Below are 19,623 nucleotides of genomic sequence, written 5' to 3' on the forward strand. Positions count from 1 at the left end.
CACACATATACACACACACAACACACACACACAAGTTTAATTGGAGTTAGCCTACACAGAAGATAATGCACCTCCTAGAATCATTGGTTGCCAAATAAAACGCCCACTGCCTGGTTTAGGGAACTTCCATTGAACTGTTGGTTTTGGGTGTCCTGGAGACCCTCAAACAAAACTGGCTATTGCCATGCTCTTAGTTGCCCCAACAGAACTTGTTTTAAAGATACAAATGATGAAGACACCATATACTTTGGTCACACTACAATGGAGTAATCAAGTAAATACTGACCAGGAAACTTCCTTCCTGCTGGTTAGCTTTCACAGTTCTGGAAGGTGCTATGTTGACTGCCAGGGAGAAAGTTATCAACTGTCTTACCCAGTTGGGAACCCAATGAGCTCCATTAACAACTGGTATGACGAGATGTGTCAAGGGATGCAATACTGGCATGGATGTTATGGGGGTAACCAATGATTGCGGAACTTATATGTAAAGCCTGCTTCACAATAGGAAATGCATACCTAGTATTGTAAATATGAATCCAAACCCATGGTTGGTGAGTTCATAGGCCCCAGAGGTTAAAAAGTACTGCTATTCATATTCTAAGTAAACATAATAGCTACTGTTCGTATTCTAAGTATACATAGTAGCTACTATTCGTATTCTAAGTATACATAGTAGCAAACAGCCTTATAAATCCATATATAGATCAGTACAGCTCTGGGACCTAACTGGAGAAGTTTCTTTGTGCTGTAGATTAACACAAAAATCGTTAATTCTCTGGCCAGAGTACAGAAGATAACTATGTATGGAGTTTTCAGCCACACTGATACATATGTATCTTATACCTTCCCACAGGGCTCAGAGACCATCAAGGAAAACTATGAAATGGTTCTATGAACCAGAGGTCAGGGAAGACTGGGGGGATAAAGTGTCTTCTAGACACAACAGGACTGAGATATTCAGCCGAGCATGGGGAGGGCCTCATAGGCCTGGACCCCTAACTGAGAAGCTATTGATGGTTAATGACGTCTGGGGGAGGGAGAGTTGGTTTTCTTTAAGGGTGAGACTATGATCCAGTGGATGGCCTCACCCACTGTACCTGGGCAACACAAATTAGATTCAGTAGATTATTTTTATTTTTAAAAAGATACAAAGTTGGGAGAGGTGGAAGATGGGAGTGAATCTAGGAGGAGTTAGGAGAAGGAGTTGGGGGAAGTATAATCAAAATGCACTGCGTGTATGAAGTCTCAAAGATTTTTTTTTAAAAATCAATACTGTTACATGATATACAGTGCTTGCTAATGCTTTATAGCAGTTCCTCTGTTCCAGAAACACTCTGTATCAGTGACCTCTCCTGTGCTGGAGGACTCCCTAGACCTCTTCCTGTGCTGGAGGACTCCCTAGTCCTCCTGGGATGTTTGGCTTGCAGGAACCATGGCCCCCCACAGGTTGAGCGGCTTGGTCTTGTTCGCATTGCTGTGTTGACTCTCTCTGTTGCAGCAGGCCCAGGTGCATTAGCCATGGTTGGTTGAAGTGTATCCTGGACTGAGCTTAGTTGAAGCAGACATCTAATGTTTGGGAGACTAAGGCAAGAGGAATTGAGTTCAAGACCAGCCTGGAGCAAGTTACCACAACCTTATCTCAAAATAAATAGAGAACAAACCACCTGAGGGTCCTGATGGGAGGGTTGGGGAGATGGCTCAGTGAGTACACCCACATCAAGAGCCAGGCTCAGCTGTGTGTACGTCAGGGTAATCCCAGTGCTGGACGGTAGGCACAGGAGGATCTCTGGGGCTGGAGTCTCCAAACCAAACCAAACCAAACCAAACCAAACCAAACCAAACCAAACCAAACCACCTTCTGAGCCGTCTCACTATGCCTGGGTCTCTGCGCTCTGAGCACGCTCCTCCCAGCACTTCACACAGTGTCACTAGAGAGTCGTCTGTTGATTATGACCTACATGGGTGACTCAGGCCACCCATTCCTTTTCTCTTATTTGGTAGAAGTGCTTTGCTTTTGCAGGTTGGAAATTTGAGTCGTTTTATGTGCCAGCAAGCTGCTACAAGTGGGGATTCCACCTGATGGAGACTCTCTGATGCAAACAGTCATTAAAATGTCCTTGTAAAGTTGCCTTCAGGTGATGAGTTTAGGTTGTACGTGAAACAAATGAATTTTGAGTCCTCAGGCTCAGCACAGTTTATCTCACGGTGTGTGTACTAATATCCAGGACCACAGGATATCTGAAATCTCAAACTATTCTGGCCCTAAGCATTTCATGGGGGGAATGCTCTGCCTGTATTTGCTTTGCCATGTTAGTTTGTAATTCCATATAAATTACACACTTTTTTTTCTTGTTCTCAAGACAGGGAATCACTATGTGGCTCTGGCTGTCCCCAAACTCACTATGTAGACCAGGCTGGCCTCAAACTCACAGATACACCTGCCTCTGCCTCCTGAATGCTGAGATTAAAAGTGTGTGCCACTATGCTCCACTATTAAAAGTACACTTTCTTAACTTATAGGGACTCACACATTTTTTTTACATCTTAAGACTACGTCAAGAGATGACCTGTGTGTTTACTTCAGGGAATGGAGTTCATCTCCTTAGCCCCACCTCCTTCTGCATAGGCACAAGAGCCCATAGAAGGTCTGAAATATGCTTGGGGAGAGATATGACCAGAAGCAGAAAGGTTTGAATTCATCTCAAATCTATATTCATTCAGAGTACTCTCAGTGATGTCTGTCCTGACACTGTGCTTGTGTCAAGAAGCTGGGTTATGTTTTACTGAAATGCCCTGCCTTTCATTACATTCTCTTGTTTAAGTGACATTTAAATGTTTTAAAATGGGCTTCTTATTGATCACCCATCCTCATTCTGTGTTGTCCAGCTTTGGGGAGGAGTCACTCAGGTCTAATATTTAATATCTGGGGAGCTGATGATCCTCAGATCTGTGCGGGGTTTGCATTCATAGAGGGTTTTGCATTGCCCTAGAACTGCCCCATTTGGGCTCACATCTGACTCTAGCTGCTTTGTGATCCTCAATTTCCCATCTCTGAAGACTGATAGTATCTATTTATCTTCTAGAACAGTGGTTCTCAACCTGTGGGTCATGATGCCTTTGGGGTTGAATGACTCTTTCACAGGGGTCACTTAAGACCACTAGAAAACACAGATATTTGCATTATAATTCATAACAGTAGCAAAGTTACAGTTAGGAAATAGCATCAAAAATAGTTTTGGGGTTACAGTTTACAACATGAGAAAATGTATTAAAGGGTCGCAGACTCAGGAAGGTTGAGAACCATTGTTCTAGAAGGTCTCTGGAGTAAGCAAATTAGCATGCTAGAGACATACTGCTTCTTAGAAGTGTTATTTTGTTACAGTTATACTTTGTTGGCCTGGTCAAACACTTCCTATACACAGACAGTTGCAAGCCATTGTGTGGCTGTGATTTGCTGGTTAAAGTAGATTGGTCACTGGAAGGGCTTGGGTAGAAAATAAAGGTAAGACGGGGATTCAGAGACAGTAGGAGTTCTGCATGTATTGGATAGGTAAGTAGAGTTTACAAAATTTTACTACATTTATTACACACACACACACACACACACACACACACACACACACACTGTATAGTAGTCAGAGGACAACTATAAAAGTTGGTTCTTGGGGGCCTGGAAACTCAGGTCTTTAGGCTTGGTAGCAAGTGCTTTTACACACTGAAGCATCTCTCTGGGCCTGTGATCTCTTTTTAAAAGGTGGTTCTTTTAGGTTGGGGAGATGACTCAGCAGTGTTAAGAATACTGCCTGATTTTCCATAGGACTTGGGTTCAGTTCCCAGCACCTACATGGCAGCTCACAACTGTCTGTAACTCCAGTCCTTAGGGGATCCAACACCCTCTTCTGGCTTCGGTGGGTACCATGCATGCATGCTGTGCAGAGATGGCCATGCAGGCAAAACACCCAAACACATAAGTAAAATAAAAAGCTATTTAAAAGATAAATAACGTTCAATGCCTCGTATGAACAAACAGTAGTGCTCTCATCACTATATAATAAGTAAAGAGTGGTCCCTAAGGACTTTGCATGTTAACCGTGTCTTCCCTCTTGTCTTTGGCCTGCATTCTTCAGGGATAAACACGTCTGGCAAGAGCCATGGCATTCAAGGTCCTACCTGAAGACAGGACGGTGCTCTTTGCTGCCATTCTCCTAGTAGGTCACTTGGTAAGTTTCCCGATTCTCTCTTTTCTATGAATGTGGAGAAAGAACTCCTATCATAGCCCCAGGGCATGGGGAGATCCATGCCTGCAATCTCAGCTCTCAGACTGAAGTGAGAAGATTCCAAGTTCATGGACTCATTCAGAAAGCAGCCTTTCTTCTTAGATGAAAATTAAGTCCATGGCAGCCGGGGTGGTTTTTACTCCCATGTGTGTGTGAGCCACCCTGCAGATGGCATTTCTTTCTTACAAACACCCCTGAGCAGCGGGGAGCTGAAGATGACATGTGGGGAACCGTTTTCTTTTTCTTTTGCAGTCCTGTAAAGCAAGTTGTGAAACTGGAGATTGCAGACAGCAAGAATTCAAGGATCGATCTGGAAACTGTGTCCTCTGCAAACAGTGTGGACCTGGCATGGAGTTGTCCAAGGTACATATCAAGTACATGCTTGTGCCTATGCTCCAAACTGCATTCTTTTAACCCAGATTCTTTTAGTTGACTGTTAGCAACACTTTGGGTAACATGACAGAATTCTTGGCTCATTATGTCACTTTAGAGAGATATAATAGAATTCCCCTCTAATCCCTCCTTTATTATTATTATTATTATTATTATTATTATTATTATTATTATTATTATTAGAGATGAGTAGATTCTAACAGCCAGAATTTTGCAAACACCATGGATGTCTACAACTTAGTATTTCAATGACAGAGTGTTTTGGTGGGGGGGTGGTTAGCTATAAAAAACCAATGCTCTACTGTAAACAAATTACGAAGGGTGAAGAGTGGAAATAGAAACACTAGCTTTCTCTGGGACTTCTCTTTCTTAAATTAAAATCAACATTACTGTTGCTGATGGGATGTGACAAGGCAGGCCACTGTATTGAAGGAAGCCAGTGTTTGAATCTTACCACATTGCTTGTGCATTTTAAATCTTGCTCATTGAGAAATCCTCCTCACAGCTGCTCATAGCAAGAGTTTCTCCTCTTGGCCTCTTCTAAGCTAAACGCCCAGCATTTGCTTTATTTTCTGATCCTTTGAAGACATTACTAGTTGTGAGGACCTGGTGTAATGTTTTGTTCTCAGCGAGCCTTCCTTTAGAAAAGAGACAATGGGTTTTTTGTTTTTATGGGGAGTAACTTCTAAATGGCGAGCCCTCTCCCCTGCAGACTACTCTTATTTAAATCTGAGTCTTATCATCCCTCATGGGTTTTTGATCAACGATCTACAAACAACAGGAAACAAAGAGTTATGCATGCCACAAGTCCCATAGGGAGGGCTTTTCTTCCTGGTTGCTGACTCTTAGAGTCTGGATTGAAATGGCTCCCAGCTCTCTGACAGCTAGTTAATGACTACATCTTCTCTGAAAGGTTTCAGTCTCTCTTGACTGTATTAACGGTTTCAGATCTCAGGTCTGCCATATTGGATAAATAGCAGGTCTTCTTGCCCATGGCCAGAAAAGAAATTCAAGCATCCAGGCACCCAGGAGGGAAACAGATAGCTCTTCCAACCCTGGAATCTCTTTGCCTAACACAGGGAAAAGATGAATGGGACTTCATGGATTCTGAGATGAGAAAACCCTTTCTAAAAGTTTGTTTTCTTATCTTTGTCTTTTGACTGTAGAAAATATAAAATAAATATCTAGAGGATCTGACCAGAAGATGAAGGTTCAAACAGCTGTAAACTTTATGAATGGAGGGGGAAAATCATTCCACAGTCTCTGGTTGCATACGCAGAGGGGCTTCTCTGCAGCTGAACAAACTCAAGGCTCAGCTGCTCTGAGATCCAAGAGAAGTGAGCCCTTGGGAGTCAGGCAGATTCCACAATGACAACCTCCCTCTGGGGCAGGAAGCTGGAACTGTCCTTGACAAATGGCCAAAGCCTTGGTGGCTGTAGAGCTCTGCCTCCACCTACTGTGTAGTGTGGCCTCTCCATTCTGCCTCCAGGGTCCCAAGGGGATTCTCATGATGCATAACGAAGAGAATTCCTTTCTTCTAACAAGGTGGGCTTTAGAAAGGACCAGAGCAGTTTACTCTTGAGAAGATCCACCCTCGGGAGAGACTGGAGGTGACCAGAGCCTAAGTGACTTAGGAGAGGGAGAGACCAGTACCACTTCACTCTGTAGTTATCCTGTCTCAGAATTGATGGGGAGAGGAGGTGAGGGAGAGGTGAGGGTGAAGGGGCAGAGTGGTATGTGTGCGAGAGCATGCACAAGCACATGTGCACCTTGAAGGGGCAGAGACTCACAAAAAGACAGATATAGTGAAAGGGTTAGGGACACTAAAGGCCTATATAGATTTTTTTTTACCCAGTTCATCAGGTATATGATGAACAACAACTACAACAACAAAATAAAACAACAACAAAGCACGAGAAAAAACAACTTGAAGAGACTGAGCAAACACAGGAAACAAACATAGCGGAAGAATTGTATGACCATAAAGTGAATTTAAAAATAGGTGTAGCTGATGTGCTGTGCAGGGTGAAGTGGGCATTGTTTGTGATAGGTGGACAGTATAAGTAGAGGTGGAAATCCTCAGAAAGAACAAAAGAATATTTCTAATGGGCTGTTGGCAGACTAAGTACACAAAGGAAAGGATCTTGGACCTTGAAGACTTAACAGTGGACACCTCCAAAAACAGATGCCAAAGCGAAGATTAAAGTGGGGGAAGTGAAGGGGCTCCTCATCTGTGAGGTCAGAGGCGGAGTGGATCTGACTATGCAGGGAAGAAAGCAAAGTGAATGGCGGAAAGGGTCAAGAGAAAAAACTGCCAGCCCAGAGTCTTGTGTGGTGTGAAGTTGTCCTTCTAACTTGAAGGAGAATGCAGGAATGTGACCCTGGGGTGTAATCCCAGCCCTTGGAAGGCTAAGCCTGTGGGATCCTGAATTTAAAGCCAACATGCATGACAGAATGAGTTCCCAGACTCTAAAAATGAAAATGAAAATAAAAATAAAATAAAAAAGGAAGGAAGGAAGGAAGGAAGGAAGGAAGAGATAAAGGAAGCAGGAGTCCAGGAGAATGGGGGCTGTGAGCAGCAGCGAATCCTCCAGGAGAGCAGAGCCGTCTACATCTCTGTCTTAGAAGCCAGCAGAGCACCAAGCGGACTCCCGGCAAGGTCATGGCTGACAGCAACACCTCCATCAATCAAAGGGCATGCCATTGACATTCAGCCGGTGGCAGCAGAATATTCATTTGTCTCAAGATTTTATGGAAGATTCAGAAACCTGGACCACATGTGGGGCTGTTAAGTGCTTCCCAACACATTTAAAAGAATATTTGAAATGTTTAAGTGTAGTCTGTCCCTCCACAGACAGAAGAACACAGCAGAAACCAGGGACAGGAAGATAGTTGGAAAAGTCCTCAAGTGCCTGGAGATTAAAGAACACCATGACAGACAAATAACCCACAAACCAAAGACAGAAGAAAGGTACTTTTCCTAAGAAAATGACAGCCGGCTTATAAAAAGTGTGTGATATGAAATGAAGCAGTACTTAGAATAAGTGGGTAGAATTAATGCGTTTATAAGAAAAGATCTAAAGCCACTATCTAGGCTTCTGTATTAGGAAACTAAAGAACAAATCGAGTCCAAACTGAGAAGAACATAGATAATAGCAAGGTGGGGGACAGGAAATCAAAAGGGAAAATTAACAAAAGCAAAAATTGATTCTTCAGAAAGATTTAAAAACCAAACAAAGAAAAACCAAAGATACCCCTCTAACCAGCCTAAGTGAGGAACTAGGAGATAGGACACACCCCACAAATATCACAAATGAAGGGAAGCATCGCTGCAGACTGTGGACATGCAAGTTTGACATCTATAATCTCCCCCACAAAATGTGCCAAGCCTGTGTAAGACACAATCTACCAAAACATACCAGAGAAAGCAGTCTCCCAGTGCCTTTGTCTTCTGAGGAGGTCCACTCAATGATCGTTAGTAAACTACCCTTGCCATGCACAAAGTTCCAAGCCTGGAGGTCACTCGTAATCAAGAAATTAGACCAGTATTCCCCAGGCTATCCTGTAACGCAGGTGCAGAGACCATAAACTCACTCAGTGAGTGTCAGATTAACAGCTCCTAATACCCAAAGCAGACAAAAACATGACCAAAACCAGAAAAGAACAGTAAATAAATCTCATGAACACAGGCATGAAAATCTTCGACAGATATTTAACAAATTCACGCCATGAATATTCCACGTTGTCCTGATGCTCAATCACCAGGTGGAGTAATATTGTGACAAAGTGGGATTTGTTCCTGCCATGCAAGCTTGGTTTAACTTTTTAAACTGGATGAGTTTGGTCCCTCACATCAACTCCCTAAGGAAGAAAACTCGTGGGTCATTTCAACAGCCTTTTGAAAAATATTCAATACCCATTCAAAATGAAAACCCTCAGTAAACTAGGAACGAAGGGGGTATTTACTTAACCTGATAAAGATTACCACAGGAACTACCCTATATTTAGTACTTATCCAGAGAACTTGAGAACTTGTAAATGGTTATAGAAGCAGCTGAGCTGTATACTCATGATTACCAAGACCTGCAAGCAGTTCAGTTATCTATGATAGGCGAGTGAGAAACCAGACCTTCCAGTCAAAGAAGTATTACTCTGCACTGAAGACAGAATGGATATTCAAGTTATGAAAAGGCATGGAGAGCCTCAAATGCACACTGGCTGACAGTTTGGAGATAAAGGTTGGTCTTTGCTATAAGTCAGAGAAGAGGGGGTGAGCAGGTAGGATACAAGATGTCAATACACTGTTATCCAAACCTGTAAAATATACAGCACCAGGACTGAACTCTAAGGGAAGCAGAGGCTTTGGGTGATAGAATGGTGATCGCAGATGGAGTGGCCTGAAACAAGAGCATCTTATAGGCACAAGAAGTTGATAATGGAAGAAGCTATGTAGGGGACAGGGTCGGGGTTGGGGGGAGGATGTGCAGAGACAGCTGATGTCTCAGAATGGGAAGATGACTCAGTTGGTAAAGGGCTTTGAATACAAGCATCAGGGCCTGAGTTTGGTTCCCCAGACACCACATTAAAAGGCTAAGTTCCAGTCATAGTGGCATGCACCTGTAATCCCAGGATGAGGGTTATAGAGACAAGAGGATCCCTGGAGTTAGCTCATCTCCTATCTATCCGAACTGATGAGCTCCATGTTCAGTATGAGACCCTGTCTCAAATATTAAACTTCTGCGCGTATGAGAAAGGTATAATATATTGGCGTCTGGCATCCGCACACACATTCACACATCTCACTCTCAAACATGTTCACAGAATTGTTTTTAAAATATTAACAAAATGAAGTCTTACTTGGGCATGGTGGTATATGTCTATAAGTCCAGCTACTCAGGAGGCTGAGGCAGGAGAATCATGAGTTAGAGGCCAGCTTGGGGGACAGACCCCTGTTTCAAAAACAGCAACAGGTAAGAACAAACAAATGAGAAAAAACAGGCCGTCTTTATAAAATGAACACCTACAGTTCTGAGACGATTGCCTGGTAAGAGTTTCTGTATTGAACTCTGAACGAGATACGGGAATATTGGGCTTCAATGAGCGAGTGAAGGAAAAGATAGCATTCTTCTACTTCCCTAGACTTTCCAAATAATGAAGAAGATCCTTTGACCATCCAAACCCACCCCTTCCCCATCCTGTTCTCACTTGAGGTCTCTACTCTGGTCAGCATGTTCCCACTGGCTCCTATGAGCCTTCAGTATAGACTCAGACCTGGATCCCTAATAACCTCTATTTTCTGCCCCCCTCACTGATGCAAAATGATCTTTGCAGTCACCTTACACGATCGTTTTACTCAGCTTGTTAGATGTGTCTTCCTGTAACGCACACACATTCGTAGATGGTTACATCTGCCATGAGAATTGATTTGTGGATCCTACAACCCCCAAGGTAAAAGAAGCAAATGAATGGGGATCTGTTTCAGTGGTAGAGCACGTGCATCATATACACAAGGCTCCCAGTTCGATCTACATTTATTGAAAAAAAAATCAAATAAAAAGAAAAAAATAGCAACAACAAAAAGAATTTCTGTACTTCAGGTTCCTCTGGGATCTGTTTTCCCAGTGTGGCAGTTTGAAGGAGAATGGCCCAATAGCCTCATTATGTTTGAATGCTTGGTCCCCAGTGGGTGGAACTGTTCAGGAAGGATTAGAAGGTGTGGCCTTTTGGAGGAGGCGTGTTACTGGGGATGGGCTCTGAGGCTTCAAAACACGGGTGCTGTGACCAGTGCTTTCTGTGCTCTTGTTTGTGGTTCAGGATGTGAGCTTTCAACTGTTCCTGACACCCTGCTCTACTGCCACCAGACCCTGATGCTCTGAAACTCTAAACCCAAACAATTGCCTTTATAAGTTGTCTTGGTCATAGTGTTTTGTCACAGCAGTAGAAAAATTACTAAGACACCTAGAGAGCAGTTTTCCCTAAGCATTGAAACATCCACCCAACCATACCATACCCACAATGCCCTGGGAGGGAGCAGCACTAGGGCCTTGATGTGCGTGGTGTGGCATAGATGTGTTAACACATAGACACGTTAGCACATGACCTACGGTGTTCCCTTGAGAGTGGCAATTCCTGTCAGGACAGTTTGGTTGCCTTTCTCTCCAGCCCACTCAGCCCCCAGTACAGTACATTTGCCCAGGGATTGAATGAACTCGTTCACCAGGAGTAATTTTTCTTAAAGATTCTAACATCTAACATCTGCACATTAATAAATTTGTATACAAGTAATATATTTCATAGAGTCTTTAATCTTGGTTTTTGCTCTGTGAATAAAATTAATAATAAAAAAACTAAAATTTTATTTAAAGAGTGAAATAAAGTGCGTTTCCCCTAGATAGAAGAGCTGTTGGCTAACCTTACTGCTTTAGGCCATTCATTTCGCTATGTTAAACATGTCTCAGTGCTAGGCAAGTGCTTCACTACTGAGCCACATCTCCAACCCTCCTCTTTTCAAGGACGAGGCATCTGAATCATCATACCCCAGGGTCATAATGTGTTTTCCACTGCAAGCATGTGTCTGTGTTTTCAAGCCAAAGTCAGAGAAACTTTGGGTAGCCAAGGATGGATAAGTTTCCCACCTGTGGTTTTATTACTCCAAGTTATTATTTTCTTTGTAAGTCTTTCAACTCTGTTTTTCCTCAAGGTATCTGGGCTTCCCTGTCATTGGTTAGGTCTCTGCCATCTGTGGTATATAGTTGATGCTTGCTGGTGGCTGCTGGAGCCGTGCTCCTGGAGACGCTGGTGCCAGATGGGACCAGTGGGATGGGACCAGTGTGTCTCAGCCTCCTTTCACCTTCGGTGCGTTATTAGACAAGAAGTCTGCTTAGAGACCGGAGCTCTGACAATATGTTGGCTATTTCGATCAACGTGCGTCCGTGCCACTGTAACTTAGCTATCTGAACCAAGCCCTTGTGAAACCTGGAGAGTTTAGGGTGTGTTGTGTCCTTAAGGACATCTCTTAACAAAATTCATGGTTTTCATGCATGCTTTGTTGTTTTATCTGATTTACTTACTTTACATCTGTGGTTTCATAGTGACTTATTTTCATGCTTCGTCTGCATGCATGAGTGTACCTGGTGCCCATGGAATTTAGAAGAAGGTGTTGGATCCCCGGGGACAAGAGGTACAGATGGTTGTGAGCCGCCTGCCAGGCGGGTGCTGGGAACTGAGCCCGAGTCCTCTGGAACTTCAGCCGCTGCTCTTGACCACGGAGTCATCCTTCAGGCTCGCACGTGTTATTCTATGGTAGATATCTTGCAGTCGTGATGCCAGATGGTATGACCAAAGCAAGTCGGCAGATGCTTTGGGTACTCAGGAATGGAATCTTCACACCACATGGCCTAAGTAAGGGCTGTGAGTGTTCCCATCTTAGGGAAGGACAACGATCACCCAGAGATTGATTCATTCGTCACTGCTGTGGCTAATCCACCATAGGCCGGGATCAGGAGTGGTTCAGTCACCCGGAGTTGTAACCTTTCTCCTTCTGACGTTGCTCCAGTGGATTGGTGTCTAGCGGATTGCCTGTGACAATGGTCTGTGTGTCTGTCACTCACTTTGGGGACGACTAGCCACTGTGGCTGTTGAACATTCGGAATGTTAGTTTAGCTAGGGCTGCTGAGAAAACAGACATTTAACTTTATTTCATTTGAGCATTGTCAGTTTAGGTGAGGATCTTTGGAGTTACAAGGCAGAGCGGAGAGATCCAGACATTCAGGCGGAGGACCATGTTCTAAAACAAATGTCCTTGTCTTTGCCCCCACCTCACAGATGAGAATCCCCAGCTTGCAGCCTCTAACCACCCCCCCATCCATTCCCCACACCGGATGATGCTCTGGGCGCCATGCTGGGCAGCCTCCTTTCATTAATACATTTAGGTTCCTGTGCTCCTCCTCCAGGTCCTAAGTCTCTCTGCTTCTTTTGGTTGCCTTTAGTCGCCGGTCTTAATAAATTGTCCTCATAACTGTGTTTTGGGAAAGAATATGTCAGATAACTGAACCATTTGGAGCCTGTCGGGGAACTTCGGTCTGCTGAGAAGTATATACACACATGTATATACTTATTAGCTTTTGAAAGTTTCTAACATGGTGGAGAATAGAATGGTTTTGTTTTCCATGTCTGGGTCAGATCCCCAAAGACTGTAAACACGGCCCCGCAGGTCGTACCTGCCGGGCACATGGGGCTGTGAGCACGCCTGAGTGCCTCTTGCTTTCAGCATCCTTTCGGCTCTCGAGAGGTGCAGGGTAGAGGGGGACTTTTGTTTGCACAAAGTAACCATGTTAGAGATTTTAGTTCCTACTGCCTAGAGTTCATCAGCATGGCCCCTCCTCCTCCCGGAGAATGAATGCCAGCAACGTGCTTTTAACATGATCGCCTCACAGCAGTAAATCAGGAAACTAGTTTTCGCATGAACCACTTGAAGCAGGCTTCAAGCCTTTGGCATGGTTTTCAAAGTGAGCTTTTCTAACCAATTATTGGGATGACTTTCGTTAATGTAAAAAAAAAAAAAAGAGCTCCTGTAAACAACCATTCTCCCTACGGCTCACCAGCATCGGGGTTTTAGAAGATGTTTCATTTTCAAAAATGGTTTTCATCCCTGTGAATAAAGTCACTAAAAATTAATATAATTTTCAATTATATATTTCAAAAAGACTGACTTCTGTCTTTTTAAGTTGTTCATTGTTTTCTTTAGTTGTACTGGTGAGCCCAGCATGTTCAGCAGATAGAAGCAAGTCCCCTCTTGTAATTTTTCTTGAAGAGCCCCAAGTACAGATTCTTATGTCTCTTTGGTGTTGTTTTATTAAAGAAAATTAAAAAATTGATTTCCAAGCAGGAGCCATATAAGCCTAATTCGGCATTGCCAGTTTTGTGCCCTTGATTTTCTCCACGAATAACGTCTTTCCCACTTAAATTTGGAATTTAGCATTTAACGTTTAAAGTTCAAAGGACCGAAGCAAATAACTTTCTAGCTGTACAAATAAACAGTGCTATGAGGCCCAGAGGCCCTGAGAGCCATTCCTGGACACAGAGGATCTAGGAGGCCCCCTGTGGTCTGGGGAACTATCCTTCCTCTGAATATGCCACCAGCCTGGGGTTTGCTAAGTGTTGGCTTTTCCAAGTAAGAAAGGAGAGAAGGGGGTTTAGGGGCTGTCGTCTTTGGGTTGTCCTGCCACTGGATAACCACCAGATGTGGCTTGAGAATCCTGGGCAGGGAGCTGCAGGCTGGGGAGGAAGCAGCTGGGCTGGAGCCAGAACCTGGAATCCTTTCTAGGTTCATCCCACCCACCCGACACCCTGCCCTACCTTCACACAGCTTCAATACCCAAGAAGACTCCTAGATGACCCAGGAGCCGTGGTGGCAGCCTTTCACAGCCTCTGCTCCGGAGAAGTCACTCCCTAACAGGAATCTTTAGGAAACACTGCCATGAGCCTGCTGTCTTCCTGCACGGCTGTGTGGGCTCAAGCATGGAGGAATGAGTGTTAAGGACCGCTTGCTCCCTGTACGGTTTCAGAGGGGAAGTAAGAACCCAAGGGTGGTGCCTTCCCCACTGCGTGGCTATTTTAATCTGTGCCTATGTTCTCACTTGAAAAGTCGGTTGATAAAGCAGTCTGCTTGGTGTTCTCGGGGCGTGCCAGGCTCTTCCTTGAAGCTTATACAACACCACATATTAAAAATAGAAAAAACACCATAGGGTGTTTTTTGAACCAAAATATAAATTTTGACCCTTGGTATTTATGGTTGACCCTCCATTAAAAAAAGAAAAGAAATCCAGGTCTAAGTCCAGGCTGGTGATGAGCTCACACCTCCTTCCCTTTTCTTTCTTTCACTGACCCTACATACTCTTTTCTACCCTCCCACCCTGGGAAATGTCAGAGAGCAAGCAGAACTAGACAGCAGAGGGCTGAACTAGGGCTACCGCAGTAAAGGAAGGACCTCAGAATGGAATTAGACCTAACCACAAGAGCAGCACAGCAGAGGGGTGTGTACTGAGCCATGTGTGTGCACGAGGGGTTTGTACTGAACGCAGAGTGTGCAGGGAGTAAGGCGGAGGTCAGAGGATGGAGAGCAACCCTGGGGGTTTTGGTTAAACTGATCCACCTAGATTCTTAGTAAGACTGTCCAGGATAAACAGGAGCCGCCCGGGAATGGGACAGGGGGTGATTAGATAGTGCAGAGAAGTTTGTACTAAAGAGACTCGATAGACTGCTTGGACAGCTGAGCTCTTGTAGACAAGGCCATTTGAGAGCATCACTCAGAGGAGCCTGCCTAGCATTTGACCGAGAGCAGATTCTCAACCCTCCCAATGCTGCGACCCTTTAATTCAGTTCCTCATGTTTGGTGACCCCTAACTATAAAATTACTTTTGTTGTTACTTCATAACTGCAATTTAGCTACTGTTGTGAATCACAGTGGAAATATTTTTGGAGATCGAGGTTTATTACAGGGTGTCACAACCTACAGGTTGAGGACCATTGACTTTGAGGACTCTTGTCAGGAAGCTAAATCTAAACGCAGCCTGTGCCCTTACTGTGTCTGCTTGATGCAGAATAGAGCACAGCTGTAGAAACTAGCCCTTTTCTGATAAGCATTATGGGGAGTAGGACTTGAAGTCATTTTGGGTGGATGTACAATGAAGTGGTCCATTGCACAGACAAGAGAGCCGAATGTGAATTCCTTCCGTGCCTAGCATGTAGGTGCTGTGTAAGCTAGCACAGGCTAGCCACATCCCACTGCATCCACAAAGTTGGTGCTCCTTGTTGCTCGTGGAACACTCCCCCAACATGCCAAGAGTAAAGCATTGAAGAGCTACGGGAGTAGCTCTACGTCAAGCGTGTGCATAGAACAGGTATCTTAAAAAGATCATCCCCAACCCCGCAGCCAGTGCTTCCCTGTGTGACAGGGATGGGATTTTAGGCACCTGAGAGAGAGGAAGAAAGGTATATTGCTTAAGTTACAAAGATGTCATAGGTTTCAATATACAAAGGAAAAGACATGGTCCCAAGCTAGGGAGGGACAGGAGTGTGCAAAGATACTGTCTGGTGCTGGCCGGCTTGCGATGGTTGGAGGCTGGCTGGGTGGCACCGTCAGCTGTTCCCGTCTTTTCCACGTGGTCATTATTTCCCGACCTTTGTGGAGGTTTCAAGGCATTTTAAGCACCGGGTTTCACTGAATGAAATAAAAACCTCAAAGTGGATGGGCATATTGGGGGGTAATTTAATATTTATGTGCTGTTTACCTACAGCCTGGATTAGGAGTAATTACAGTGCGCCGTGTTTATGGTGCTTTGAATGTGCGGCCGCTGGGAGATGCAGCAGCCACACTGATCTCATTCCTTGGAAATAGGGTCCCTGTACTTCCAGTTAATTCCAAGTTTCTACTTAATTCAGTGTGGAATTACAAACCGAGCTCACACCATTAATCAGCTTGTCGTGAACCAACTAGAGCTATATTTTTAAAAAACGAATTTAACAGTAATATCAGGCTAGTTTTCTAAAAATAACAAGTCTTGAAGAAAATATATTTTAAATAAAATTCTCCCCAATTCACAACGTTGATAGAGTTCCCAGGACACAATATGATAGATATTTCATGGGTGTCGCTTTATGAGTTTTAGTGAATGTAGGCTTTCTTTCCTTTTTTTCTTTCCTTTTTCCTTCTTTCTTTCCTTTTTCTGAGACAGGACTCTTTATGTAGTCCTGGCTACCCTCCAACTCTCTCTGTAAGCCAGGCTGGCCTCCACCTCACAGAGATCCTCTGGCCTCTGCCTCCCAAGTGCTGGGATTTAAGGTGAGTGCCACCACAGCGGGCATAGACGTAGGTTTTCATTCCTTCAAAGCTGCCCCAGTGAAAACGTCTCTTGCCGTTGCCAGAATCTATAAATTCAAACACAGAAAGCTGGCGTCCAGTAAGGAGAGGGAAGTGTGAGGCTCTGCGAACTGGCTGCTCCTTTATGTATGATTGAGCCTAGTGTAAAACGGAGTGCACACATGCACGCGTGTAGTCACACTTGCCTATATATGCACACACACGTGCGCGCGCACACACGCACACACACATCATGAGCACATGCACTCTAAGAGATGCTCATTGTATAAAGTACAGTGGGTTTAAATGACACAGGAAACTATACAGCCTGAACTGCTACTTATGTGATACAAAATATATAAAAGATCTCCCTATGTTAGAATGCCTATTCTTTAAAAAAAAAAAAAAAAAAAGGATTAGACTCTCAAAACTCCTATTGATTTTTTTGAGCTGCTGTTGTTTTCTTTTCTGAGCTAGAGTCCAGCCTCTCAACCTCTTAAGGGCTGGCATTACAGGGATGTGCTACAGTGGCTGCTCTCTTACTGACCTTTCTGTCCTGTTGGAGCATTTATCTGGTTCTTCACGGTGGGAGGAGCTGGAATGTGGAGGAAATGGTCTCTGCAGGAGCGGGGAGTGACAGGGGGCTGTCTGGCTGAGCCCTGAAGCCAGCAGAGCTGCTGGCCAGACCCTGGTGCTACATCTGTGAAACAGCGTTGCAGGTGATTCAGCAAGGTCAAGTCCAGCTGCACGCAATGATGGTTGAGATGTTTTGTTTTGTTTTTAATTTAGAAAAACCGTGTAATGCACCTACGATGATTATTTTCCCCATGAGATGGTTTACATAGAAAGTGGTGCGTTTCACGTCAACTAGAAAACGTTTAGATTGCATAACCTGACCATGTTTTCCAATGACGCGCCGTCGTCCTCCCCCTCCCCCACCCATGAGGTTTGAGCCCAGGGTTGTGCACACGCTAAGCAAGCTCCTTACAAGACGGAATCTTCCTCAGACCCTTACTATACTGCGTAAGCTGGCCTGAATGCAACCCTCCTGCCTCCACCACTCAGATATGTTATTAAAGTTTAATCAGGAGAGCTGGTTTATTGGTCTGTAGAAAATCCAAAATAATAATAGCCATCGGTGTAATTTGTTTAATGGGTGCCCACTGTGCTTGATTTAGACTTTATATGTTTTCCCATTTATTCTTCAGAACAACGCCGTAGGGTAGATATCACTATTCCCACCTCAACAACTCTGAGGAGCAGAGTTCCCAGAACTACTTAGCCAACAAGTGGCAGAGTTGGCGACCGACCCATGCGGTTTAGAGCCAATGTACAAAATCATGCCCGTTTCGCTTCTCATTTCAGTGCTGGCCCAAAAAAATAACCCCCATTTCTTCCCAGTTAACACACACATTCTCCCTCCTTTCCTTTCCCCTCTTCCGCCTCTCTCCCCTTTCTCCTCCCCTTCTTGTCGTGTTCTAACTTGTACATGGGTCTCTGACAGTCCTGGCTGCAAGGATCAAAGCCTGACTTTGAAACACTCAAAGGCTCAGGCTGGAGCCTTTGACTGGAAGCTTCTCATGTGAACAATGCGGCACCCGCCCCCGAATGTCACGTGGGCATCGCTTTGATCCCTGGAGTTGCGTGTGGGGGAGGTCCCTCTGTACTCACGGAAAGCCTTTGCAGCTCCTGGTGCTCTAAGCAACACAAGTGCTCAGCGAAAACACGAGGAGTCTGTCCGCGGTGCAGCCACAAGTCCCATACAAAACAACGAAATCCGGAACAATGCCCTTCTGCAAAGACCCCTCAGTCCAAAGAAATTCCCTCTGAATGCCTAACTCTGTGATTGTTCTGATTTCAAGGAGGACAGACGGTCTTGCAAGCACCAAACTATATAAATGGTAGAATTATAAAAAATTCAAAGCATCGGGGATTACCACTGCTGGCCAATAGACAGTCTTTGTTAACAACTTTAAAGAAACTCTAACTTGCGAGCTAGTTCCTCAGATCATGGTGGGGTTTTCGCATCCTTTTGGTTCTGTCTGCGCTTGGTTCAGAACGTCATGTAGCTGATGTGCTCAAGATGAAGAGAGTGGTTGACCTTAGTCACCCCCCAAAAGTACAAATCAAAACTGCCTTGAGACTGCTTTATCCCGGTTAGAATGGGTAGGTAACGAGAACAACAAAGTAGCAAACTCGGGTGAGGGAAGGGCATGCTCGTTCTCTGCTAATGGATGTGCAAACACATGCAGCTATTGTGGAAATCAGTGTGGTGGTTTCCCAACAAAGCTAGCCATAGATCCACCGTCTGATCCCACTATCCTACCCGGGGCGTCTACCCATAGGCTGCTTCATCCTACATCAGCGACACTTGTCCAGCCATGCTTACTGATGCTCTATTCCTAACAGCCAGAAATCGGAAACAGCCTAAATGCCCATCAGCTGGTGAATGAATAATGATAAATGTAGTTCTTTTAAGCAGTGAGATATTATTCAACTTTTAAGAAAAATGAAATTTGTAGGGAAATGGATGGAGCTAGAAAACAGTCATCCTGAGTAAGGCAACCCAGATCCAGAAAGACAAACATCTCATATTTTCACTCACATACAGATGTTAGCTTTGAATCTGCAGACGTGGGTTTCATTTGGAATACCCATAGAGGTTAGGAAACTTTATGAGGCCATGGGGGAGAGGTGCTTTCAAGGGAGGAAGGGAAGATGCAGTGATATGAGGGGGGAGGGGAGAGAATGGATCAAGAAAGATTAAATGAGGTGGGGGATGGGAAGGTAAGGGAGAAAGTCGTAGAAACATTTCTGAGGAAGCTTCCTAAAATATATACATCATACACACACACATAGAGTTTAAATGGAGTTACCCTATAACAAGAAGGGCAGTGGATAACCCCATGATAGAAAATAAAAATCCTAGTGCAGGGAGTTTTGGAGTTATTGGCCAATCGGTTCCCACAGACCCCTAAGCATTATAGATTATTACCACTGCTCATGGTTACCCTCTAGAACTTGACCATAGACCCCATTGCTGAAGACAACACACGCTTGAATCAAGAACATGGTGAAATCAATCTGGTACTG

General features: G+C 44.4%; 1 protein-coding gene across 1 annotated transcript in view; it reads left to right on the forward strand.

The window, feature by feature from the left end:
• Positions 1-19,623, forward strand: part of Tnfrsf19 (TNF receptor superfamily member 19) — a 90,410-nt gene that overhangs the window by 17,660 nt on the left and 53,127 nt on the right. Inside the window, exons 2-3 of the mRNA XM_032917956.1 lie at positions 4,128-4,220; positions 4,530-4,640. Coding sequence (XP_032773847.1) covers positions 4,152-4,220; positions 4,530-4,640 — 180 coding nt within the window. The 5' untranslated portion in view covers positions 4,128-4,151. The remainder of the gene's footprint in view (positions 1-4,127; positions 4,221-4,529; positions 4,641-19,623) is intronic.

This window comes from Rattus rattus, chromosome 12 (genome assembly GCF_011064425.1).
Source record: "Rattus rattus isolate New Zealand chromosome 12, Rrattus_CSIRO_v1, whole genome shotgun sequence".
Taxonomy (NCBI): domain Eukaryota; kingdom Metazoa; phylum Chordata; class Mammalia; order Rodentia; family Muridae; genus Rattus; species Rattus rattus.